This window comes from Archocentrus centrarchus, chromosome 14, assembly GCF_007364275.1.
Source record: "Archocentrus centrarchus isolate MPI-CPG fArcCen1 chromosome 14, fArcCen1, whole genome shotgun sequence".
Taxonomy (NCBI): Eukaryota; Metazoa; Chordata; class Actinopteri; order Cichliformes; family Cichlidae; genus Archocentrus; species Archocentrus centrarchus.
In genome coordinates, this window is record NC_044359.1 from 22005939 (window position 1) to 22033006 (window position 27068).

Genomic DNA, 27068 nt, shown 5'->3' on the forward strand with positions numbered 1-27068 from the left:
CTGCACTAAACATTCACCTGGTTTCCTGGTAAAACATATTGTTCACACAGCTAGCTACATATGATTGATAGATTAAAAAATATATATATATAGGGGATTGTAGCTAGATAAAAGATGAATAATTATTACAGGGCTGAACAAGTCAGGTCTAAATGTGTGGAAAACGGGCAGGTTGCTGGCTGTGCAGAGTAGCAAGGGAACCGTAGCTGAACTGAGCAGAGAGCCCAGAGTGTGGAGAACTAATCCGAGCAAATAAAGAGTGAAATCCAGAGCAGAACGGTCAAATCGGATGGGTTTTAGGCTTGAGAAGCAGAGCTGAGCAGGACATCAAACTAGGGCAGAGCCATGCAGATGATGGATGAGAGCGAGTCTTTAGGTCCAATGAAGAGGAGGCAAATGTGGATGAGATGATAAACTTGAACTGTTTTATTTTTACAGTTATTAATTTATTAAAATGTGCTTCTGATTTCATTGTAGCCAAATTGGTGGTCAATTTTGCAATATAGGCAATGAGCAGTTTAATCAGTTTCACAGTGAGTGCTCTGGATTTTTTAACTTTCTTTAGTTTACACGTCCAAAATGTAAACTTTTCCATTATGTTCTTCTATAATAATTCAACTATTCAGATGTATTAGGTAGTGTGTTGTTTTTTTTTTGTACTTTCTGTATATTAGTAGTTTCTAAAAAATGTTTTACCTTAACAATATGTAATTAATCTAAATCATTTAAAAAAACCTATTCTTAAATACTTGTTTTGTTAAATCTTTCTTATTTTTTGAGAAATGACTTCTTTGCCACTGCTGGTCAAAGGGACTGGTTAAAGGGCATTTGTGACGTTATTTTCTGTGGTGAACAGGTGATCACGTCTATTTCCAGACACTTCAAAAGAGTAGAAATCATCATATAACCATCTTGCATGTGATCTGCTGGAGAAACTACATAATTTAAGCTTGCTGCAGGAACCAGATCTTCAGTCCTCAGTATTGCTTGATGCTGGGTGGGAGGGGATGTGTTAAGCAGCGTGCGGGGTGGCATAAGTGTGCCGAGAGGTGCTAGGGTATAAACAAAACCTAGCCAGCTGCCTTTCATGTTAATCCTGCTTTCTAGTGGTCGCTCGCCAGGGCCGTTGTGTGCCGTTGCCATCGCTGTGTGTACTGTTTCAATCATTGACTTCCTGCCCTTCAACATGACTGACAAGAGATCAGAATCATAGATGGTATAAAAAAAAATACGAGCTCTGGGCAGCCCTAAATCTTCCTGTTCTCATGATAGACTGAGGGCAGACTGGATGCTTCATTGATTCATCTCTTCTTGGGGTTACATAAGGGTATGGGCTGGCAATAGCTGGTTAGCATGTAACTTTGGTAGATATCAGTCAATCCATGCATTTGACATGAAGTCATGGTTATTAATTCTTAACATTGTGCTTATCAGTTATTTATTAGGATTATGATTAATTTATTTTCTTAATGTTTGAAGCTGTTTTTAGGTCATTATCTTACATATTTTATCTTTAGTATCCCTAATTTTATTTTGCACAGTGACTATGCTACTACTCCATCTCTTTATTTTATATATATATATATATATATATATATATATATATAGTAGACAGCAGAAGTATTGCAGTGCCTGTGTAAAATATAGTTAATTGCCACAGTTGCAAACTAATAATGATGTGATATGCAGAGCACATTTTGCAGTTGAGAATCTCTAAGGATGCCTTGTTATTAAAGCACAGACGCAATGTACAGCCACGAGACAAGAGCAGAAAACTCCCATGAGGCAGTCAGCGGAGAGAGGGAGCAGGGAGTTGTTTCAAAGCAACAAATTGTGATGTTTATAGTCATAATTTTGATTTTATGTGTGCTTTCGTTGATGCCGCTCAACCACAGAAAAGAGGAGATAAGAGGAGACAGAACAGCAAGGCAGAAAGGTGTATTGAAATGCTTTAATGTTATGACTAATTCAGGAGTTACTGCTATCTATAGACAGGTGTTTCTGTGCAGGTGTATTAATATTCTATATTTCATGATGCACATGCAAGGAGTGCTTGCTACCTTTATTCACCTTTCCACCCTCTCTGTCTCTGCCCATATTATCACAACAGCAAGCTAAATTTATGTGTTCAGTTGTCAGTAGTGAGACGTTTCCTTGACAAGGCAAATCATTACTGACAGGACTTTATAGAGACTGAGAGTTTTTAGTTGCTTTTATTTATCCCACCAGTGTATACCGGCAAAAAGAAATACCTTCTTCCAGCAAACATAATTGAAATTTCCCAGTTTCCTAAATGCTCTTGAAGGTCCATAATCAATATGTAGTCATCCAGTATCAAGTGAGGTACTCCAAGTCCATTTGGTTAATGAGCTTTAGCTTAGTTATTTGGAAAGTTATTCACACATAATTGAGTACAGTGAAGGCAGGATTGGATTTTGGTCTGCTTTATTTTAGCCTCGATGAATCCATTAAAATATATCAAATCACTCCTGATACCAAACTCTAATAATGATAAAGTTCATACAAGGCTTTACGCTCAGGACTTAGCTGAATCGGGAGGGTTTCTACCAGTAAGTCTTCTTTGTTCCAACTCCCTATTATTTTGTTACTATTCATCCACTGCAGCTCGGCGAGCAAACACTGGTAGTTAAAAGCCCCGTAGCCTTGGAAGATATCCACTTGACTAATTCAGTTTGCTGGAGTCAATTAGTAGCTGCGTCTGAACTTTCCCACAGCAGATATGTCAGTGTTGTTCACCATCACTTGCATTAATATCCATTTAGGTTTTGCTGCACCCAGTATGGATAGGATGAGTAACTACAGTGAACAATAACTCTGCTGTGTACATTAGCCTGCATATGGACGTGCCAGTTATATTTTAGCTTAGTATACAAAAATAGGCAGATATAATATTCGAACTAATCAAAGAAGCCATAGTTTAACATAAAGGCATTCTCTAAAACGCCTTTTAATACAAGAGCACGTATCAAATTTTACATGAGAGGACTTGATGATTAAATATGACTTTGTCATATTGAAAAAAATGAAAACTTCATTTGTCATTTTGTTAAAATGTGACCTTTTTTCATAACTGGACTTTTTCTTTTTTTTTACATTATTTGTCTATAATCAAAATCACCCAGATTTTTCTGATGACATTCTAGTGACATTTTTACTCATCCCACTACTAAATGTGATGCAGCAGTCCACCAAGACTGGTATTTAGACTCGGTGCAAGAATTTCATGAGGATTAAGTCTCTTGACTATTCATTTAAAGAGGTATCCTGGGATCTATTGCACAGTGAAATTTGAAAAGAGACCTGATATGAAATGGGGTCTCAGAACATGTGGACTGACCACACCACGGCTTGGCTGCTCTTTGTTTGCTTTCACAAGAGTAAACAGAGCCAGGAATCATGAAGGCTTGTATGATATAATCAACTGCAGCATTATGGCCCTCCAACAAATACCACTAGTGTTTGATTTTTGTTGAGTTGGTGGTGAAGTGCTAGTTTGGAACTCCTTATAAGCAAGTACACTATCTATACAAGTGCTGTAGTATACGTTGTAGGGCTGATAGAATTTATCATAATGCTAGAGCGTCCAGCAGGGGAGCCGGGACAATGCCCTGGGGCCCAATTTCTGAAAAATTTTGAAGGCAGGGACACATAATTTACTGGCTTTTCTCTCTGTCATTTGTGGACAATGCTGTGCAGCAATTTATTTTTCAAAGAGTGTCTTATAGAGGAATTTGTTGACATAGCGGTGTTTTAAATTAAGCCAAACCAAAACAAGTTATACCCAAAAGAGGAAGGAGAGAAAAGAAGGATGAGTAGATCTCCAGGAGTCTGGGTTTGAACAGTGTTGTCAATGACTTTTATTGAGCGCAAGGCCCGATAGATAAAGTTCTGGAGGGTGAGTAGTTTGTGTCTTTACAGAGGACTGAAACATTGTTATATGTTGAAAATATGCACTCATACTGTAATATATGTGTGTAATATATCTAGAACTGGTCCACAGAAGATGATTATGAGTGTGCTTGTTTGGTACGGTGAGCGCGTCCAGTCAATCTGTCTTTATGTTACTTTAGCAACACTGAATTTGTCTTGTGGTGCGAGTTTATAGCATAATCTTAAATAAATGTGTCTGTTCCCTTGATGGTTTGTGTCCACGGTGCTGATGAGAAGCTGGAATGATCATACTGATATTATTGATTATTGTTATATGATATTATTTTTTGCTCACAGACACACACACACTGTGTGTGAGAGAGAGAGCAGATGTGAGATTCTGCATTGGTTCTGGTACAGCGTGGCGGTAAGGACCCAAAAAGATATCTGCCTCGAGGCTCATCGCAGAGTTGTTACATCTGTGATTCATAACCTACATTTTCTTTAAGACACAGGCATAGTAAGCAAGATAGTGGTTTGAAAATGAATCTAGAAACCCATTACACATCACTGTGAAAAGCAACAAAGTCCGAATGCAAAATACTGCAAAGAAAAGTAATCTAAGAAGAGGAGAATCTACAAGGACATACGAACCTTTTCAGTCTTCTCAAAAGTAATTTGGGAAGAGGAGACTAAGAGGCCAGCTGTGAATAACATTAACTGAAAGGAAGAAGCCAATAAACCCGCTCTTTGATGTGACTAATGTTACTGACTCATATTCGACTGCAAATCCCTGACATTAATTAAGATTACCTCAGTAAGAAATAATTTTGTTTTAAAATAATTGCTGTCAGAGATCCTGCCCTTTTAATTTAAATTCAAAGCCGGTACAGGGTGTTTTTGAGCATTTGGATTAAGCGTTTAATGTTAAGAAAGCATCCAACCAGCAGTTAGATCCTGTCAATAGGAAACCTGTATAGTGAGTGCCCATTACACTGAAGAGTAGCGCCTTTGTAGAAGGTTGACATTGAGGCTACAATTTTGTCTCAAGTGTTTCTCTGAGCTTCAATACCGAAATCTTTGAGAGATTCGGGCATTGAAAACTACCGGCCATGGAAGCAGCTCTTAGCTTTCAGTTGTTAAAACAATCCAACATGAGTTTGTGCTGTACAACCTCAGGTAATTCTTATTTCTGCTGCACCATGTATTACAGTGACTACACTATCGTCTGTCGTTGCATAACTGTGTAACCTGCGGACAGCACTTTGTCCTAGCTTAGATTTCCCACAGTTAAACTTGGCTTTAGTTTTGCTGTCCTCGCAAAAATTGAACAATTTAGCGAATTAATGTTGAAATACCATTATGCAGTTTCTTAGAATTTATATCATGCTGCAAGAGATGTCTTACTTACCAGCTGATCAGCATATGGATTCTGCAATTTAAACAAGACTTGCAAATGAGAAATCAACATGAATGCACCTCATTTATCTTGAGGAGACAGAAATCTTCCTGAGTGCAGAGGAAGGACTTACGCAGTAAAGGTTCAAGCACATATTTTTCTTTCCCATGCACCTGCTAGATACTGCACGAGCAGCTATTTTATAGTAGTATTGAGTGTTTAGGATACACTTTGTCCTCATTAAAAGGGTGGCTGAATCATAAAAAATATAAATTAAAATTGTGCTAAATATAATCGGTATCTGTCAAAAACCGTAAAGGTAGAAGTGCAAAAGATGCCGTTAATTTCTGGATTTCCATGGTGCATGATAAGTTTACATCTGTGAATGTACAGCTTTATCATACTGAGTAGTTTAGGCTATTTAATGGAGATTCATGAGCGGGCTTCTTTAATAAATCTCCCATCTTTTGTTGGTTGAAGTTTTTCTCTGCCTATGGCATGATTTTGAAAAATGAAAGGTAGCTTGTGTGCAAGGAAAGAGGCATGAAATCTCATCTCTTTATAATAAGGGCTGGCACTTCAAAAAAAAAAAAAAAAAAAAATACAAAAAAATGTTGAAATAGTTAAAAGAGCCTAGGCTAAGTGAAGCCACCTGATAAGGCAATACTAACTATACTATAAATGCTGCCTCAAAAACGTGCTTCATCAACGTCCCTGGCTGCTGTCTGTCCTCTCATCTTTCTCTTATCGTCTCTGTTCCCAGCTGGCACCACATATATCTTCGGGAAAGGCGGGGCTCTCATCACATTCACCTGGGCCCCCAATGAGCGCCCGAGCACCCGAGCTGACCGCTTAGCCGTGGGCTTCAGCACTCAGCAGAAGGATGCCATCTTGGTGCGTGTGGAGAGCACCCATGGGCTTGGAGACTATCTTCAGCTGCACATAGTAAGAATGTGAATCTCTGTGGCTTTGTCACAAAAAAAGGAGGACTGGTATGGTATCACACTGCTTTGATGGGTAAAAAAAAAAAAACACTTAAAGGAGATTAGAATTTAAATATTTCATACAAAAGACCTGCGGCTATGCTATGAATACGTGTGATCATTCCTTTACTGGTTTCTAAATATTACCTTGTAAAAAATGTGGAGATACTTAGACAGTAAATGTAAAAATGATTACCCAGAGAAATTTTAAGATATTTTTGCTATTCATTTTATTTCCTTCTATGAGCGAGTCTGCTCACATCAACTGCATCCTGTATTCATGAGCTTAAAATCGTGAAAGAAACATATGAAAGCAACCATTCTGTGTAGAATGAATTATCCTTAAAAGCATTTATGGTCATTCATATCCGGTCTTTAAGTCTGACGTCACTTCTGGGTCCAGATGCCCATAAATGGACAGCAATGGCAGCCCAGTCACTGTTCACTATTACATTCGGATGGTTCAAAACAACAAGTGACACAGCATTGCTGAGTATTGAACACAGGAGAGTTTGGACCTGGAAATGGAATTCTACATCATCACTTAAAGACCGGATTGTGCTGTTTAATGTCATACTCTATAAATGGGGACATAAAGAAGCACTGTAATTGGTTTAAGTGTCAAAAAGGGCAACATCCTTTATATCTCATGGAAATCAGGGCTACAGCACGTTATGCTGGTCCTGGGTTCAAATCCCACCTGGGGCCTTTCTGTGTGGAGTTTGCATATCCTCCCCACATCTGCGTGGGCTCTTTCCAGGTGCTCCTCCCACAGTCCAAATCCATGCATTAGGTTAGGTTACCTGGTAAGTTTAAATGAACTGTAGGTGTGAATGAGAGTGCGAATGGTTGTTTGTCTCTCTGTGCTAGCCCTGTGACAGATTGACCACCTGTTCAGGGTGTACCCTGCCTCTCGCCCTATGGCAGCTGGGATATGGGCTCCAGCACCCCCACCCCCACCCCCCCATGACCCTGAATTGGATAAGCAGAAGAAAATGGTTGGATGAAAAGCGGGGCTATGTGAGGTGTGCAGCTTACCAGAACTGCTCAAATTAGTCCACTCCCTCTGCCAACTAGAGCTTCCCCCAGATTCAACAGCCACAATTTGAATACCCAAACAACGCGTAATGAAACCATGAAGTGAACCTCGCTCCACTGAAATGCAGCATTTGAGTTTTTTGTTTCTCATCTCTGTGCAGATTAACACTTCCAATTAGTTTACCAGATTCTCTATGATTGAATGAGTTCCTAGACCTTGAGTTTGATGTGGACTTTTTTAAAGTTCTTTAAAAATTAAAAATACTGCTGTGTCCTTACTCTAGGCTTCCTCGTTAGCTGTTAACCTTTATTAACTGAACCAACTCTGCACAGAGAGAGGGAGGCAGAGAGAGAGAGAGAGAGACATCATCATAACGTCACATGAACTTCCCTTTCTGCAAAATGATTCACAACATTTGGATAGCTGTTGCACTATGCATATCCACACACTTTTTTTTCTTTTCTTTTTTTTTTTTTGGTAGATTACAGCAACTCTGATGTCAGCATGTGCTTCAGAGTGGCTGCAGCTACTTTTCAAACACTCACAGGCTTCCCACAACAAGGGAGCCATGTAACGCACGGGTTCTTTAAGGGAAAAGCTAACAAGAGATTTCAGCTTCCCTCACGAGTTACCGCAGTGCATGTTGTTGTATCGATACATAAAGCGATGCAGATGCAGATTGCAGTATTTTCAACCTATATAATCCCAGCAGAAATAAGTAGGCAAGCAACAATAAACAGTAAGTAGGTGGTGACTTACACTGTCGTGTCACTGGTTAAAAAAACCACAGGCTCATAACAGCATTTCTAATGGCAGTTAAGTAAATTACAGTTACAGCTATGAAAAGGGGAAGAAAAAGGCTATGGTGCTATGGTGACAAACATGTAAGTCTTGTGTCACCATTTCTCACCACATAAGCTGACAGGAAGCAATCTCATATTTGCTGGTAGAGTTTTAATGCTCCAATCTTAATTAAATGAAATGGATATAACTAAACCTCTCGGTCTATTTTTAAATGAAGTTTTAACTAGACTTTGTCCTTATTCTAACTTGGCACAGAAGCATCACAGCTTGTATGATTCACCGATTAGTGTCATCTGAGTCCAAATATTGAAATAAAATAGGAATTAATAAATCACGAGTACAAGAAGAAGAGGCACACGCACGTCAGCAGACTATGAGATATTTTCTGGTGAAGAAAGAGAGTGTGTGTGTGTGTGTGTGTGTGTGTGTGTGTGTGTGTGTGTGTGTGTGTGTGTGTGTGTGTGTGTGTGTGTGTGTGTGTGTCTTATTTGTTCAAGTCAAGTGGCTCCTCAGCAGCTGCTTGCAACGGTGCCTTTTCTGGAGGGAAATCAGGCTTTTTAGTATGTAGCCACAGGACAGGTGTGCAGTGATGAAAACCAGAAGGGAGATCTGTCAAATGTCTGTAAGTGGTGTAATAATTAAAATCACATCTGTTGTTAAAGCGCGGGAAAAAAAACTCGTAACTGAAGTCGCCACCTTATTAGCAGACACTACTAAAAAGAATGCCTTCTAAATTCACACACCTGACCTTTCAGAGCAAAGTGCTGGCTCCATTCTGACTGAAGATTTGAGGTCATCTGTCTGGTGTTTACATGTGTGGGTGTATGTGCACTTAATTGGAACAGTGTGATACATGCGAAAGTGATGACTGCATCCTCCATTCATCATTCAGTGGCTAGCTAATCTCCAGTACATGGCCGATCAGCTCCCTAAAAACAGCTATCGTCTGTTCCAGAGGATCGTTTCAGCTCAGAAGCTGACATTTTTTGTGTGCACGACCAGGCATTTACATGACTGTAGTGAGCGTGCACAGAAAAAAAAAGCAGAGTGGATCCCAGAGTGTGTGGAGAGAACCCAGCCTGAAAGCAACCAGATTGAATTGTTTACATTGTAAAAAATGTCTTCTGATGAAAAGGTTTATTTCACCCATCTGAAGCCAGTTGTAATTTAGGTTTGGGCCTCTTTTATTTGTTTCATTTTTATCCTAAAACAAATCTGAATTGTAATATCAGTCTCTGTATTAAAGTACCTGCTGTTAAGCATGTGGAAAGGTACTTTCTATCTGATTTATCTGACTCATTTGGTCTAATATTGAATTTTTTTTGGCGCAAATACAACACGTAGAAGCACGTAAAAGGCTTGAAATAAAAATCACTCCTGTCATCACTCTTCTCCTTATTTTCCACAGCACTTTAACTGTGTCTCTTAAGCTTAACTCAGAGCGCAGGGTAAGAGGAAAGACTCAAGAGGGGCATCGCACTCATCCAGCCAAACCAAACACATAGATTAATTTTAACAGATATTCTGTTAATTGTAAAGATTTAGTATAATTTGTACATATATTACAAAATACTGGAAAAACAGTATTTGATTTACAGCTAAAAACCTGAAATATACTTGCATTGTTAAGATTTAACAAAAAAAAAAAAAAAAAAAGAAGTGTGTTTTGCTCTACATCTCATTTATTTGACATGTTTTGGTCCAAAAATCCTGCGCTGGACGGTTTTTAAACTGTCTCATTTAAATTGCATTTCCAGTTTTAAAAGTCTGAATCTGACCTTGCCAGGCATAGACTGTTGCTCGTAAGTGCAAGGATTGCTGCCTGCGTGTAAAGTGAGCTGAAAACATTTTTCCTAGCATCTGCCAAGTCCTTGCACACAGACAGATTGCTGAGTTTGACACCTTATTACTGCTCCACGGAGGGAAATCCAAAACAGTTCAGGTGGTGTTGAGGTTGTCTTTTTTTAGTTTCCGAACAATTTCACACCTTCTTGTTTTGTGGAGACATAAGTTGCAATTTGTTTTAATATATTCTGATTTCGTGTTAATTCTTCATTTTGTCACATTCTGTTTCTTTGATGTAATTTGCCCTCTACAGTAGAGGACGACTGAAAACTAGGTAATAAATAGAAGCAGCGCACTGGTTTGAATAACAGTGGCCGCAAGAGAGAGTTGAAAATAGTAAAGGAAACAATGATATATGAGGTTAATATGGTTCAGATTTTTCTTTAGATGTTATCCTTTTCATTCAAAACTTGCACTGTGATGAATAATTACAGTGGAATTTCATAGCTGCAGAAGATTGCTGCATTAAAATGGTTAGCTCAAAAATATGACTTTGAACATGGTACATACACCAGCTTAAAAGACCAATTATTCTGTACAAAAGCAGCAAACCATCACTATATTCACTTGAGAGCACATCAGAGCGGCTAATACTATTTTCAAATGGTCATGTTTTTAATGAGTGACTAAAAGATAAAACAAAACAGAACATTCACTGTGCAAAATGGGGACTATTAGAATTGTTGAAGCAATGCTTCAAGAGCAGATCAACTTACCAGATGAAGTCTGGGTGGACCTCAGTGATTCTTTAAGTGGATCTTCTTATTTTTATGGAGCAATTGGGATATAAGTATTGTATGAGGATTGTATTTGTAAATATATATATATATATATATATATATATATATATATATATATATATATATATATATATATATATATATATATATGTGTGTGTGTGTGTATATATATGTATATGATTATGGAGCTTAATTATTTAAAGTCTTTAAACTTAGAATAGTTGGAATCATTTCTAAACCCAGTGATTCATATGTACATGATCACTGAATAGTACATAAATATTCACCTGAAATGCAATGTTTTGTTCTCACAGACAGCAGAAATATATTTCAAAGTAGTAATTACATATTTTTATATAGAGCTTATTTTAGACAGAATAAGTGCCTTTGATAATATGTGAAACATTTTCAGAAGATCATAATTTATATTTATAAGTCTGACTTATTTATGATGTCTTTTGCATCAGAAAATAATGCAAACCTTATCCTCAATCGCAGTGATACACCTGATCAAACCACACTTTAACATTCTTATGTCTATGAGAGAGATATGAATCCCAACAGTATTGTTGCAGACTCCCACCCACCTCTAAGAAGTCTCTCGTAGGGAGTCTAGTAAACCCAGCCAATTCAGAGACAGACATTTGGCTGGTGACAAACGGAGCCAGACAGATATGCTGGTCTTCTTAAAAGAATCATGATCTGTCCACTCTATGCTCTGTTTAAAAATATATCAGGCGGCAGTGATGTCTCATCACAGAAGAATTGTTAGTGCTGTAATTCTTTTAATTCATCTTTTCATGTCATCATTTCATTTGAAGATACTGTCAATTCTTAAAATCACAGATCCCTATAATAATCAGTTCTTTTTCCCTTAAGTGAGGTAGGTAGCAGGTAAGATGAGAATTGAGATGCTGGAATGAAACTCCGGTGGGGGGTGGGGGGTGGGGGGGGGGTGGGGGGTGGGGTAAGGGTCCATCATAGCTGATGTCAAAACAGCTTTCGTGCAGTTAGATGGGCATTAAAAACCACTTACTGAGAGAGGGTAGTCATATTCCCAACGTATCATTTGGTCAGGGATCCTTAGCATCGCATTTTAAAGCACTGGATATTCCTTTAGTGTACTGTTGCACTGTTTTTTTTTATTATAGACGATACATAGGATTAATGTAGCTACTGTAACTTCACCATTAATGTGTCAAGTACTGTTTTGAAGCCTCTAGTTTTGCATTTTGGATGTGGCCATCTTGGCTCTTGGAGCCAGAGGTGACCAAATTCAGCCGAGAGCATAGAATGGTAAGTTATCAGGTAATGCCTGACAGCTTGGTTTGCAATCCATAGAGTATAGTATGGTAAGTGCATCCCACAGACACAGTGGTTAAGCGATACTAATGAAAAAACAAACAATTTCACCTCAATACTGGAATTCAGAGTTCTTGACCAGTTTGTTAGTTCACATAACTGCACAGAAAGCCTTAATGTTTATTACATAATTGCGTTAACAATGCTTCAAAAAAGGCACCACAAACACAGTCAAGACATTAACCACACGCATAATAATATATAACTTTAAGCCTTTATATATAATTTTAATGGATGAGTTATTTAAAAACAAGCAATACAGTTGTCATAATACTGTATACAGCCATGTGAAAAAGAGAGTTTTCACAGGACACCTTTGCTGCTTCCACAGGAATTAAGAGATTTAGATGCAGCCAGGTGCTGCTAATCAAATGCACTTGATAAACTGGATATCAGCAAGTGTGAGCACCTCTGTAAAAGCAAGTAATTTGCTGATCTGGAGCATTTGGGTGTGTGTTAACACAATCCCACAATCTTCCCAGGAGTGGGCATCACAGCAAATTCAACACTCAGAGAAACTGCAAAATACCCAAGAGCTATATCTTAGATTCTATAGGCCTCAATTAGAATGTTCAGGGTTATAGTTCATGACAGTATAATTAGAAAAAGACAGAACAAGCATGGCTTGTTTAGCAAGGCTGCCAGGAGAAAGTCTCTTCTCTCTAAAAAGAACATGGCAGCATGGCTTGGGTTTGTAAAGTTGTATCTGAGCAAACCACAAGACGAGACCAAAGTGGAGTTGTTCAGCCGTAATGCACAGTGGTGAAAACACAGCATATCAGCTCAAACACCTCATACCAGCTGTCAAACACGCTGGTGGAAGGTGATGATTTAGCTTGTTTTTCAGCCACGGGACCTGAACACCTTACAGTCACTGAATTCAATCATGAACTCCTCTGTACACCAAAGTATTCTACAGTCAAATGTGAGACCATCTGTTTGACAACTAAAGTTTGGCCTAGATTGGGCCATGCAACAGCACAATGATCCCGAGGACAGCAGTAAATCTACAACAGAATGATGGAAAAGCAAAAGAATCAAGGTGCAAAGTCCAGACCTCAACCAGATAAAATTGCTGTGGGACTCAAGGGAGCTGCGCGTGAACAAATGCCCATAAACCTCAATGAACTGAAGCAACATTGCAAAGAAGAGTGGGTCAAAATCCCTCCACAATGATTTGAGAGACAGATAAAGTTGGACAAAAAAATGGTTAATTCAAGTTATTGCTGTAAAAGGTGTTTCTATAAGCTGCTGAATGATGGCGCGTACTGCATGTTTTTCACATGGCTGTGTATACAGTAGTAACCGGATATCCATCGCTTATTTATTCCATGATTATTCTAGCATCTTGCACTCTGCACCATTGCACATATCAATCTGGGAAAATGCTATATTTATGTTGTCATTGTCTGAATCGTGTTGTTATTGTCTGCATTGTCTGTTTGTCTATTCTGTTCAGAGCAATGAAAAAACCCACAGCCAGTTCCCTGTATGTGCACACATAATTGGCCAATAAAGCCGATTCTGTTTCTGATAAAGGGGAAATTAGCTGTAGAGACCAGAATGTACCAGGCTGCAAACATTTTCTTCTGATATAAAGTTGGACATTTTATCATGGGGAGGTCTACAAGGATTGATTCGCTTTAGGATTTACAAAGTGCTGTTTTCAGCATTGCATTGCCTTCATTTTTGTGTTTTATCTGCCAGATGCTCTACCCTGCACATGAAAAAAAAAAGATGCTAAAGGGCAGTGAGTAAAAATGCAATGCCAAGGGGTCATGACCAAGCATCAGCATGTGATAAGCTGGGAGTGAGAATGTGTTGACTAGAATGGCCAAGCTTTTGTTTACTAAAAATGGGGTGCATTAGTGTTGCTTTGCCAGCTGTCACAAGATGCTTCGGGGCTATTTTGCAATCACGCTCTAAGACTGAGTAAGCAAAATAGGAGCAGCTCTTTTTGAAGCTTTAAGAAGCCCCAGGCAGACTCTTCAGGCCCTGGAGATTTTAATTGTTGTCCAGAGGACATGGGTTGAATTTGACCTGAGGTCACACTACCCCGTAGCTGCCTAATGACTACTCATCAGTTTGCATCATCGGAAGAATAATTAAACTATGGACAAGCTCTCCATGTAGGTTACAGATGAGTATAAAAAGAATGTAAAGGATATTTACAAAAAAAAATGTATAAAGAATTCATATTAACTATGTATCAAAAGGTTTTTAAAAGATTTCTCAGCAGCCAAAGTGTGACTTAGTTCTTTCCTAACAAGGTTCCCACTAACCTGCATAAACTCTAATTAAGCTCATATGGAGTAACTGCAAGTGGGTAAACCTTTGTCACAAAGGGGTTTTTCATGTTCTGCATAACTTCTGTGGCTTTAACTGTCCGACTTTAGTTCAGGCATCCTAATTCAGTTGCACATGCCCACCTGTTGCTGAGTTTATTATGGCTTTCAGGTGATTTCAGAAAACAAAAAGATAACAGTCCAAAATATATTAATAGGGTTTTCAGTGTTTCCAAAGAAGCCTCAAAACTTCTGTACTTAACACCAGCAGTGTCAGCATGAATAATTATTTCAAATTCAAAAGGTTTCTCGAATGATTTTACATATGATTAGGGGGTAAGAGCAAAGCACCGAGACAGGTTTTACATCACACAATAGCAGCCACCGTCAAGGCAGGAAAAGAAGTCTACGTTTTTGAATTTTTAGCCTTTGAGTCAGTAATGCAATACTGGAAGTAGAAGAAAAGGGGAACAATCAGTTATATGAAATGGTGCATGTCAAGGAATAAGCTGTGCAGCTCAGTTCTGACAGTAGAGGCAGGGAATCCAATTGCAATGAAAGCCCCACTGTTGAAGATATTTACATAATGGCTGTAAGGCCAGTAGATATTGTGCACATCATAGCATGGAAGGCCAGCAGTTTGCAAGATTTTATTCAAATAAAACACTACTCCAGTCATTTTCACTCTTTACCGCCTCTTCCCTCTCCGGTTCAAGGTTTGATGCGGTGTAACCAGCAGCAGGTTTTTTGAATAAGAACCTTCAGATTTTTTTGTCCTTGACTGTAAACAGTTGATATATACATGTTACGGGGGTGGGATGGTAGCCAACCACCTATGCACAGAGCGTGTTAGTGTGTGCGTCATTACATATTATAATGTCACATTGCATAATCACTGGACTGCAGCTAAATAAGTATGATATTCTAATCTATTTCCCCCATTTTTACTCTCCTACAGACACTTCAGTATTGCACTTGCATTAAAAGGTTACTGCATCCCAGCATAAAGCGCCCCTGCAGGTTTATGTGCAGGGTTTATGTGGATGTCTATTATAACCACCTTAGCACTTTGACCTTGGCTTGCATTTAAAATGACTGCAAGGCAATGAACGTACAAAGGCCGGGCAGGCACAGAGACCCCACAGAGTTTGTTTCCAATGTTTCTTATTAGCGCCAAACAAGGGCTAGTTTGAGAAGCAGATCTGACCTTTCAGGAAGGTTGGCAGGAGTAGGTAGAGGCTGACAGGGTGAGAAGTTGGTCAACCAAAAGAGAAACAGCAGGATTCTGTCAAGAGTGATCCACATCAGGAAAGTGGAGCTGGCTGCTGAGGGGAAATGGCGCTGAACCCTAAAGAAAGAACTAAACATACTGCCCGTGTCACAAAGGATATGGGTTTCTGTTTAAACAAGGTTCCTGGCCTGACAAGTAGATAGATTCTACTTGTCAAGCTATTGGCTCTTAAGTCAGACTTATTTTATTTAAATGTGACAAAAGTGTGAAAAAGATTATAAAAAGAAAAATACCAAAGAAACGCTTTGACTTTAATTGAAAGTAGTTTTGATGCACAGAGTAAATTATATAGTATTTTATAATACATAACATGACCAGCTGCAGAGCTGTAAAATAAATGCATAAATAAATACTAACAATAATGAGTGTTACCAGGATCTACGACTACCACTACACAACCTCTGTTATACTCTCATAATAGTGATATCCAGCAGTTGTATGAAGTGGGGCACAATGCCCCCCAGGGTAAATGCCCAAAGGCTCAAAGTCCAGGCCCTTAGAAGCAGAGGACTGCCTCTAAGTAGGGTTAGCCCTGATGTTCATTTATTTTTAAGTGATTACTCAACATGTTTCAGTGTCTTTCCCCAAACCCACTGGGGGGAGGAGGCCTGTGTTGCCGACAACTTTTGTCATTTTTTTAATGAGTCGCATTCATTCTTGTGTTTGACCTGCAGGATCAAGGAAAGATTGGTGTCATCTTCAATGTGGGGACAGATGACATCACTATTGACGAGCCCGCTGTCATAGTAAATGATGGCAAGTACCATGTTGTGCGCTTCACACGCAGCGGTGGCAATGCCACTCTCCAGGTGGACAACCATCCAGTCATTGAGCGTTACCCACCAGGTAAGGTTAATAGGACAAACTCTGTAGTTATTATATGCATAGAGAGAGAGCATGAAAGGGTGAGAGAAAGAGTTGCATGTCTGCCTATAAAAATCTCTGAATGAGCAATTATGAAATATACCATCTTTTTAAAAAAAAAAAAAAAAAATTGCTTGGCAATTTGCCCACTGGGTAATTTTAATTCAGTGTTCCTGTGTGCTTATTTTATCAGTTTATAAGATAGCTGTTAAAGTTGCGTCTTGCAATTGAAAATTCTGTATAGTATAAAAATATAATGAATTGAAATGAATACATTTCCCTGAAGCTGCTTTCTGAGTTTAGCAATGGAGGTACTTTCGTCAGCTGCTGCCGTATTTGCATTTAGTTTGGTAGAGAGGTGGGAAGATGTGAAGCTGTGGCTCAGGTGGAATTCACTCGACTTTTCTGAATGATGTAATACTTAAGCCATTCTTATGTGGTTTAAGTTCTATTTTAGCCTAATATGCCAGTTTTTTAGCCGCTAATGTACGAACCTCAGGGATTAAATTAAAAGTGATAGTGTTGGTTTCAGTAAATATTCACCTGTTAAATTCTTGCTGACATTAAAAGTGTTGTAGTGATCATGTTTGATCATACTTAACCTGTCTGCTATTAGACGCGTGATTGTGTAAATTCACTTTTTTGATCAAATGTAACTTTCAGTCCTCTAAAGGGTAGCATCAATCAAGTTTTTTTGTGTTTTACATTGCAGTTTTATTTTATGTTTGATATCCAGATAACTTAAAATAATCTAATAAATCTCAGTAAACTATGTGAGTGCAACATACACATAGACACAAAAAAAATTGACACATTGTGGTCACAGCCTGCTGTGCTTTTACCTGTGCTGAACCAGTTGACCAATTAACCTTATTCAGAACAGGTGCACCAGCTGGCATAGTAGGACAGAACCTGCAGCCTTTCCATGCCTCCAGCTGGTGTTCAAAGCACAGACGCATATACCACCGGTGCACATAAATCAAACTTGTGTGAAGGTGGTGTGTACCTTTTTTGTCAGCTTCCCCTCAGTAATCAGTGATTTTGAAACATTACACATGGCAGTGCACAGCACAGTTATGAACAGGAAGTGTGCATCACAAAGGTGAAATTCAAAAGTGCTACAGTAAAACCATGTCCAATGACATGGTTGACTTTAAATCATAAGAATTATTTACATTTTTATTTATCATACCTTGGTTAAACATGCTTTCAAATATTATTTTTCTCAGCAGACAGTACATGGAACAAAATAATGTCACCAAGAATTTACTAATTATGAAATCTGTTAGAGACCCTGCGGCTGATGACTGATAGGCAGGCGTTAAAATTCTGGGCCTTCCTAATGTCTAGAAACAGTTCACACTGTAGTTATTGTATGTTGCTTGTTTTTTTGTTTTTTGTTTTTTATTTTGTTTGTTGTTGTTTTTTTCCATTTGCATTTGCATGTGTTTAAAAGAGAGCTGAAGTCCTGTCTCGCTGGAGCACCGTTTCTGTCTTGTTCAAATGAATGAACATTCATATGAATGAATGAACACAAAAAAGAGACGCAAAATTTAGCAGAAACTCCCATAAGTCTTTGTTGTTGACACATCGCCACTGCCTTTTGGGAGTTTGAGTAAAAGCGCCGCATATATATCATGCAGTGCATTATAAAAATGCATTTTGTAACTGAAGCGGAGTGGGGCTTTGGCTCTCTGTAATGACTGCAATCAAATTCATATGCTCCTACTCTAACTCTGACTTTTTATCACCATCTAAATGCAACTGTTTTCCTGATTTTCTGGTTGTTTCTTGTGAATTAACCTCTCTTTTATAAAGTACATAAAATGATTCTGCTGTAATTGGTAATTACTGAAGATTATGCTTTGCTTGAAAAAAATAGCTAAATAACACTAACTAGAGTAGCACATTATAAATAGCCTAAACGTTGCTCTAATTAGCATTAACACTGTTACTCGTAATAACTAGAGAACACTAAGTAAAGCTCAAGTTTCTTTTAACTCACAGCTGGGTTAAAATTGATAACTTGTTAAACCTGTTAGCCATTATAACTTTGTTTCTAACCATGTGATGTTTCAGCTTGCAGACTTTAACCTTTAATCTGTCTCTCCAAATTCTTTGAAGGACACTATGATAATGAACGACTGGCTATTGCTAGGCAAAGAATCCCATACAGACTTGGTCGGGTAGTTGACGAGTGGCTACTCGATAAAGGTAAAAATATAATTGATTAATGAATTAATTAATCCTTGAAATAACTAGTAAATAAACCTTCCCCCTGAGAGGTGCAGTGCCAGAAGACAAGGGTGACAAAGTGCAGGTTACCCAGAGGTATACATTTCCATTTTAATTGGAACTTGTACTGGCTATGAATTTTAATGGCCACAGTATAGCTTTAAGCAGAAAAACGAGTGTGAAAGCAAACGGGTATAGCATACTTGCCGTCTCTTTTTGTCATCCTTACACCTTGTGGAGAAGCTGCACCTTAACAAACATTTTAAACTAAATTACCTAAAAGCGCATAACCCTTGTCTAACCCTCTATCACCCCTCTTAATGACTGTGTGTAATTAGATACTGTGTGTAATTATTCTACATAAATATTAAAATGCTGTGTAACATTTTCATTAATACCAGTGAAAACTAACACTGGGCATAAGCTGACTAGGTTTCGTTCCTAATAACTGAACCATATTTTAAACCATAGCTCCAGGATGTGTTCACTCCAATGAACCTCTTTCCCTTTTCTTGTTCCCTGTAATCTTGTGCTGCCTTACATTGTACTACAACAATCACATCAGACTCCCAAGCTGAAATTTTTTTGCTGCAACAAAACAGCCCTGACAGGCTGTTAAAGTAGATCATTGTTTGCAGCCATTAACTTTGCTAATAAGTATTCTCCTGAGTTGGGCCCATTACCGCAGTCCTCCTCCTCAGATGTAACACCGCTTATCAGGAAAGGTGCTGACAACAGTGCTGTTGGATATCATTGCTCCTTTCAGGAGGTGAAACAATTGGACCGGGGGGAACCCACGGAAAAGCATGTTTTAATGACCTAATGGCTGATGAAGTCAGTGGGAGGAGGGAGTTTAATTTTTACTGTCATTCAGCTTTACACAGTCTGATGTGTGGCAAGACTGCCATTTTAGTAGTTACCTGTTAAAAGGAGCCATGAGATACATATCCTCACACCATCTCTTTTTTTTTAAACAAAGAGATAAATATAAATATCCTGGAAAACATCACTCATTTTCCCACAGGCAGCTGCTAACTTATTCAGTGACATTTCAAAATCATAAATCTTAAATAAACACCTAAATAGGCTTTAAGCCTCCTCTTGCATGTGTAAAATCAAAATGTATAAACTTGCAGCTCACTAACATTTCCCTTTTTAAAGTTAACGCCTAAATCAGCTTTTAAACAAATTAATTACTAAATCCCACCTGGCTCTGATGATGTTCTTGTGCAGAATCTCCCATATGCCGTCTCTGTGTGTGCTATGGATGCCATTCTCTCCCTTTTTCCATCTTTTCTTTCTCTGTGTTTCTGTCTAACTTTAGGGAGACAGTTGACCATCTTTAACAGCCAGGCAGCCATTAAAATTGGCGGCTATGACAAGGGGCGGCCCTTCCAGGGTCAGATTTCAGGGCTGTATTACAATGGTCTCCAGGTGCTCAAACTGGCGGCTGAAAACGATCCCAGCGTGCAGGTGGAGGGGAACCTGCGCCTGGTCGGAGACTCGCTCTCCGTGGTGACCACCGACACCACCTCCGTCACCCCACTGGCGGTGTCTGATATGTCTACCACAATCATGGAAACTACCACCACAATGGCCACCACCACCACCCGCAGGCAGCGGTCACCCAGCTTGAGGGAGAGCATCTCAAAGGTCAGTGAGTTTAAAGGGGGGGGCGCTAATTTGCTGACAGCAGGGAGGTAATTGGCTCATAAGGGGAAGGTTGTTGTCTGTTTTCACAGTAGGAAAGGGTGATTTAAAATATGGCTAACTAACAGGATGATTTCTTTTAATTAATTAGCTTTGTAGAAAGCTGGGGGTGTGTATGATTCACTTTGCTTTCCAAATTTACATTTCTGGACGCATGTTTGCAGGTTGTTAATATATTTGAGCACGGTCTTAATCAACATGAAAAATACAAACTTGTGATTAATACATGACTAAAATGGAGTAATATTTTCAATCTCTCAAAGCAAATGTTACCCTCTGTAACCAAAAAAAAGAAGCTGCTTTTCTATTAAACTAGCACAGGTTTACACGCTTGGATCCTTCACGCTTATTTAATCCAGCTGCAACTTGTCACATTCAGCTTATAATATAGTTTTCTCTCCATTCAACTTGTAATAATGTACACTTTGAAATTTAACTTGCAGTACTGGAGTCTAAGGAGTCAGTTGACACACAATCAGAAAACCCAGCACAATCAGCTAAAACCTCTGAGTCCCCAGTTCTTCTCTACACTTGAAATGCCGATGACAAGCTTATTTTTCTGATTTCAGTTTTCGTTTTGGGACTTTATGAACATGAATACTCTTTTGGGAGGAAATTTTTTTATTTTTTTCAATCATCACGACAGAAGTTAGAAGCAAAAATGTACCACATATTTAAGTCACACTGTGACAAAATTCAGTGTTTCACAGCATCCTTAAATGTCTAACTGCTGCAGCTGCCCTTACTAAAAGAACTGTGCATTTAAAACCTTGTATGCAGTAATAGGTAAGCTGAAATGTTTCATAAATCTATTAAATAACAAGTTTGATCCAACATATTTGATTTTGAATTCATTTACATAACTTACTTTCTATCAAGGTATTAGGATTAGGATAATGATAGCATTCTTGCTCAGAGTATTTTTTACAATACAGCAGCCACATAAAAAACAGGGTATTTGAATAAGATAAAAGCTGAAAACCCTTCAAATTGGAGAAATTTCAGTAGTCGCACTTGTCCTGAGGTTTTAAAGAACCCCCACTGGCACTGTCCTTCCTAATAAAACTGCAGAGTGCCTTTTTTGTTCCATTTCTTTTGTCCAGCTGCCCTAAAATGGTCATCTCTATATTTTCAATCAATGTAATCCATTAGTGAGCCTTCTATTGCCCACTCTGCCCACTGTGCATCCTAAAAACTCATTAGACATATGTGAGAATTTTATATGTTTTTTTTTTGCAAACTTGATACAAATGAATTGCTTAAAAGCAAATTATATAGCATTTAGTCAACTGAGAATCTCCAACAGCGATGTTTTTCCATTGTTTGTACACACATAAAGTCAGCCAAAGGGGTAAAGGATAAAAAGCAGCTGCAGATGGGCTCATTTTGAACTTGTAGTCTTACTAGTGCCGCTCCAGGCAGAAACACTTAAGTAGTACAGTGCTGCATACTGCAGATGTTTTCCCAGACGGGACAGTCAGCATGAAAAGACACTGTTTGCAAGTCTGAATTAAGAAAAAGGTTTATTGTATATTTTTTTTAAAAGAAATTATATTCCACATTTCCTTTCAGCCACAGAACTCTGATGATATTTTGGTGGCATCCGCTGAGTGTCCAAGTGATGATGAGGACCTGGAAGAGTGTGAACCAGGAACAGGTGGGTCAATTGGCCATTATGAAGCGATGGTAGTTTAGGCGTTTAGATGACTAATGTTATTTTTACCCAGGAGTGCAGACAAAATGCAGTGGTTTCAGACAGCCATCATTGTTTTAAAAACCTCTGTTATCTTATACTCAGATACCGAGTGATTCTGTCAAATAGCTGTCATTATACAGATAGTTATTACCGACTCAGCGAGCGTTAATTCATCCTGTACCCCGTGTTTGTAGCTAACTAAAGGGAATCAAAGGCAATCTTTGTGGAGAGTACTTCAGACATTAAGCGAGGCTGATCAGGCTTGGGACAGAAACAAGCTGTAGAACTTAAGAGTATGGCCTTATTATGGGTGCCTTAATTATTAATATGACCTTATCAGAATTGTTTGTTGTTGTCTAGCCCGGCAAAGTGTGACTCAAATAATAATGAAAGAGAACCTATTGGCCATAAGTGTGTGAAGATATCTGTATCTGTAACATATGTAACTCTGCAGAATGCTTTAATCCTCCACACCCAGATTAGATCAAAGTTTTGTATATATACAATTACACAGGATAATCTAGTACAAATATATATTTATAACATATTCAGTGCTTTCAGAAAACCATTTTGTGTGTGATTCATTTATACAATAACCTTTCTGCTCTCTTATCATTCCTTAACCTCTGCCTACAGATGTGTATACTGCAGCATGCCAATTTAAAACTTAATGTTCTTGTCTTTATTATGTGCTCTTCATTCAGCTGCCGCCTTTCACGGGTCATCTTGTATGTTTGTTTCTGCATGTGAGCTTTTTTTTAACTACTTGCTGTATTGCATTATTAAACATTCTTAATCTGCACACCCACACATCTGCATACCTTCCAGACAGCAGTTTCAGTTTGTTTTTCTCCTCAGTTGCCAAGTGCTAATGTAAATAACCGTGTATTATAGAAATCGGCATAGTATGTGCAATCACTATAAATAAAATCAGTGATAAGCCATCTAATATTAGTTTAATTCTTCACTAATAATCTACATAATGAGCAGATTGTGCTTCCATCTTAATGAGCACAACTGCTCAGCCAACATTTCAGTTTTAATTCTGCTCTAATTGAGGATCCCCTACCTTTTCTGTTTTCTTTCTAGGAGGTGAATTAGTGTTGCCTATTATAACAGTGGATTCCCTTGAGCCCCCATCCATCGCCACCCGTTACCCCGTCATCCCTCCTCCTCCTACCCTCCTATCCCCACTTGAAACCACCAAAGAGTCCCTGATACTCCCTCCTCACCCTTCCTGCCCCCCGGACCAGGAGGACTGTGGTGACCCTGTGGAGGTCTCGGCCTTCGGCTCTGGGGAGATGACGGAATCCGATGACGAGGACTTTTACAATAATAACTCCCCCTTGGTCACTGACAGGACAGTCCTTCCTCCACCTCCTGCCGCTGGTGATGGTGGAGTCCAGAAACCCCGCCCCTTACCTCCTTTTGTTCCCACCACCAACCCTGACCAGCTCCACATTCCTGCAGGCAAAATGAACACCCGTGACCAGGTGCTTCTGCCCCCTGCTCCTCCATCCTCCCGAAACACACCAGGACTAACTTACCCCCCCAATTTTCCCCATGTGCCCACAGCCAACCCCACAGCATCTGATGATAAGAGCCTGCCTGGTGCCGTGGAGGTGATAAGGGAGTCCAGTAGCACCACGGGGATGGTGGTTGGTATCGTGGCTGCTGCTGCTCTCTGCATTCTTATCCTCCTCTATGCCATGTACAAGTACCGGAACCGGGATGAGGGCTCCTACCAGACAGACCAGAGCCACAATTTTGCCAACAATTCCACTGCAGAGGGCAACGGAGCAGTGGTCAAAGACAAAAACACAGCAACAGCCTCTGTGGCAAAGGCCATCACAAAGGGCAAAAAGAACAAAGACAAAGAATACTACGTCTGAAATCACAGGAGAGTAGGCAAGTGTGGGCTGAGACAAGAGGATGAGAGAGGATGCTTTTTTTTTCACTCCCTTATATTGTCAGGTCGACTATCAGACAAATTCCACAGAAAAAAAAATATAAAAAAAACAACTGCACAAAGCAATTGTATCTTGCTTTTACATTTTTCTCAAAAGTCAAGGTTGCCCAGTTCCTATTAATAAATTCTTATCTACGGCACAAGATCTGACTCATCCTCTGTGTCACAATGTGCACTCAGTCTGCATTCACCAATTCCTTATTAGTGTATCATTTTTATTTTTTTTTTATGTTTTTAATGAGCTAGAAGGAGGCATATCCACTTTGGCTTTGTATATAGCATGGATATGGCACCGTGAAGAAAGTGCTGAAAACATTTGGTTTCTTTGTACTTCTTTGTAATGCCCTATCTCAAGTCTCAATGTCCCCATTATGATGTATGAGGCTGAACAGCCCAGCTACTGAATTTTGATGGTAGATGAAGAGAGAGCACAACAGTCATTCTGACTACACTCAAAAAGAGGGCCTTCATTTGGATAAGACATCATGTCTGCAGTCTACATGTTATGTCATGTGATTTTTAAAACTCCCCACTCACTCTGCCTCTATCCACAAGAGACGGTACCATGTTGCTGATGGAGTATCATAAAGTAAATGAAGCCAGATATTTAGCCCTCCTGGAGAAAAGAGGAATTCTCAAATCCTTCTTCATACTCTGGCCAGTGAACCTTTATAGTATGATGGCTCAGACACAGAATTAATGTCAGATATCGCAGTCAATGTGCCATGCCATTCCAGGTAGGGATGATTGTGAAACAAGTCATTCTACACCAGTGAAGGTATTTATCCGTGAACACTGCTTGTTTGTACATATAGTGGTTAGCAGATTGAAAAAGCATCGTGTACACAGGGAAGGTATGAAGAAGAATAATCATCCGAGACGCTTGGCCCAACCCGGCAGCACAGCTTTTCATAACATCAAAACTGTTTCAGCTCGAACTTTACAGGAATTTCAGAGGAGCTCAGAATCACAGTTGAGAGTTTTTTTTTCTGATTGCTTCTTGGAAAGAGGGAACCAACGCACCTCACCAGATGCTGGCTCACTCATAATGTTTTCTTTCCTCTAAACTGTCTCGGGATAATTCAAAAGCACACAGAAAATGTAAACATATCTTTGAAGCATAGATATTCCTTGTAAAGCAGCCAAACATGTATTGGGTTTTTTTTCTATCAGTTATTAAAAGATTATTCTGCGAGATGAATAATTGAAGATTTGTGAATTGTATTGATATTTCTCTGATATTTCAATGTATCTTGTTACCACTCCTCTTAACACACTATATTTTAGATTGCCTTTTACTCAAATCTGGACAAAAAGCACATATTCCTCTGATAGCTGCAAATATCTTTTGGTTTTTTTGAATTATTTACGGTGCGGATAATGCAGAGAAAACACAAGGGTGGAACAAACAAATGTTTTGTTTTATTGCATTGTGCATTTTATATGTGCTAAATCTGTTACTCAATGGATCTGATAATATAAAGCCATTTTCTCTGTTGAGTTATTTATTCATGCTCTGTGATTTCCTGTTCTTTTTTTATGAAAGTGCCATTTGACATGAGCTTCTCAGTGCTCGGAAAATATACCATTCCTCACTCATTGCTATTGTATAGTGTTCATGTGAAATGGATCTTAATATGTGTACAGAACGTGGATAAAGATGAAAATACACTTGATTATATAACTTTGTACACAACTGTGTTGTGTGTTGCTTCTTGGAAGGTTAACTTTATTTGACTTGTGGACAAGCACAGTGGAAAGAATACAGTTTGTAAGCGTGGACGGTTCAGATTCATGCTGTCATTTACACTGTGTGATATGTTGTGTGAGTATGTGACCCTAATTTGTGTTCCTCTGCTGACAGCTGTGGCTGTGTAGTTCACACAAACAGACCAAAGTAATTATAGTTAACTAAAATAAAACTAAAAATTAACTAAATTTAAAATAAATCATTAGACTGACACTGAACTGACACTAAACCTTTTTATAAACAATAAAACTAACCTTTAAGGAAACCCACACTGGAAACTAAGTGAAACTAAACTAAAGAGAAAATCATTTTTTATCTCAATAATAAAAACTAATGAAAATTACATAGCAATAATAACCCTGGTGCAGATGTCCGACCTAACCTTGTGAATGTTATACCTCAGAAATGTCTAATGAAAATGTGGTAAATTTAGCCCAAAACATTCCCTTGGCCTGAATGATGAAATGATTAAAAACTGTTGGTCAAAGGTGAAAGTCGCTGTGACCTCCCCCAGTCTCATAATAGTGATTCACTGTACAGGATTTTATTAGAACACCTGGAAGAAATATTGTTACATCTGGCACAAACATCCACTGGGACTCTAGGATCACCCATGCAGTCTATGAGGTGGCCAAAGATCACTATGACCTCATAAAACATGCTTTTGGCTACAGTACAAGAATTCCTTTACCAAGTAACAGAAGATTTCACACAAATGTTTAATATGATAAAGTGATCACATATTAAAACTAAAAGGTCAAAGGTAAAATTCACTGTGGCATCATAATGTTCTGTAAAACACCATAACGCAGGAACAGAAGCAGGTGTGTGTGTGTGTGTGTGTGTGTGTGTGTTTTTAAGTTCAATAGGAGGACAGATACAGAGGCAGAGAGGAAAGGTAAAGTAGGGTAAACTTAAATTTACTGGGGAGGAATAACAAAAGGTGCTTCAGGGTTACTCAGGCAGGCAGGCAAACCAAAAAAAATAAATAACACAACAGAGGGAAAAAAAAAAAGATTAATCCAGAAGGGGGGAAATCATATACCAATGAAACAATGAAGAAACGTGAGGAGACATGCAGGGAGTGAAGCAGGAACACAGGAAGGTGAACAGATGAATGGACAGAGGGAGAAACAAAGGACTAAATACAGCAAGGTAATTGGGAACAGGTGGGAACAATGAGTGAACCACAGGAGTGTGAACCA

At 38.8% G+C, this 27068-nt stretch overlaps 1 protein-coding gene across 1 annotated transcript in view; it reads left to right on the top strand.

Moving 5' to 3' along the window:
* The window catches only part of LOC115791752 (neurexin-1), a 109841-nt gene extending 84062 nt beyond the window's left edge, over nt 1-25779 (top strand). Inside the window, 5 exon segments of the mRNA XM_075074422.1 lie at nt 6054-6235; nt 16314-16485; nt 20063-20391; nt 22021-22105; nt 23234-25779. Coding sequence (XP_074930523.1) covers nt 6054-6235; nt 16314-16485; nt 20063-20391; nt 22021-22105; nt 23234-24036 — 1571 coding nt within the window. The 3' untranslated portion in view covers nt 24037-25779.
* The last annotated feature ends 1289 nt before the right edge of the window (nt 25780-27068 follow it).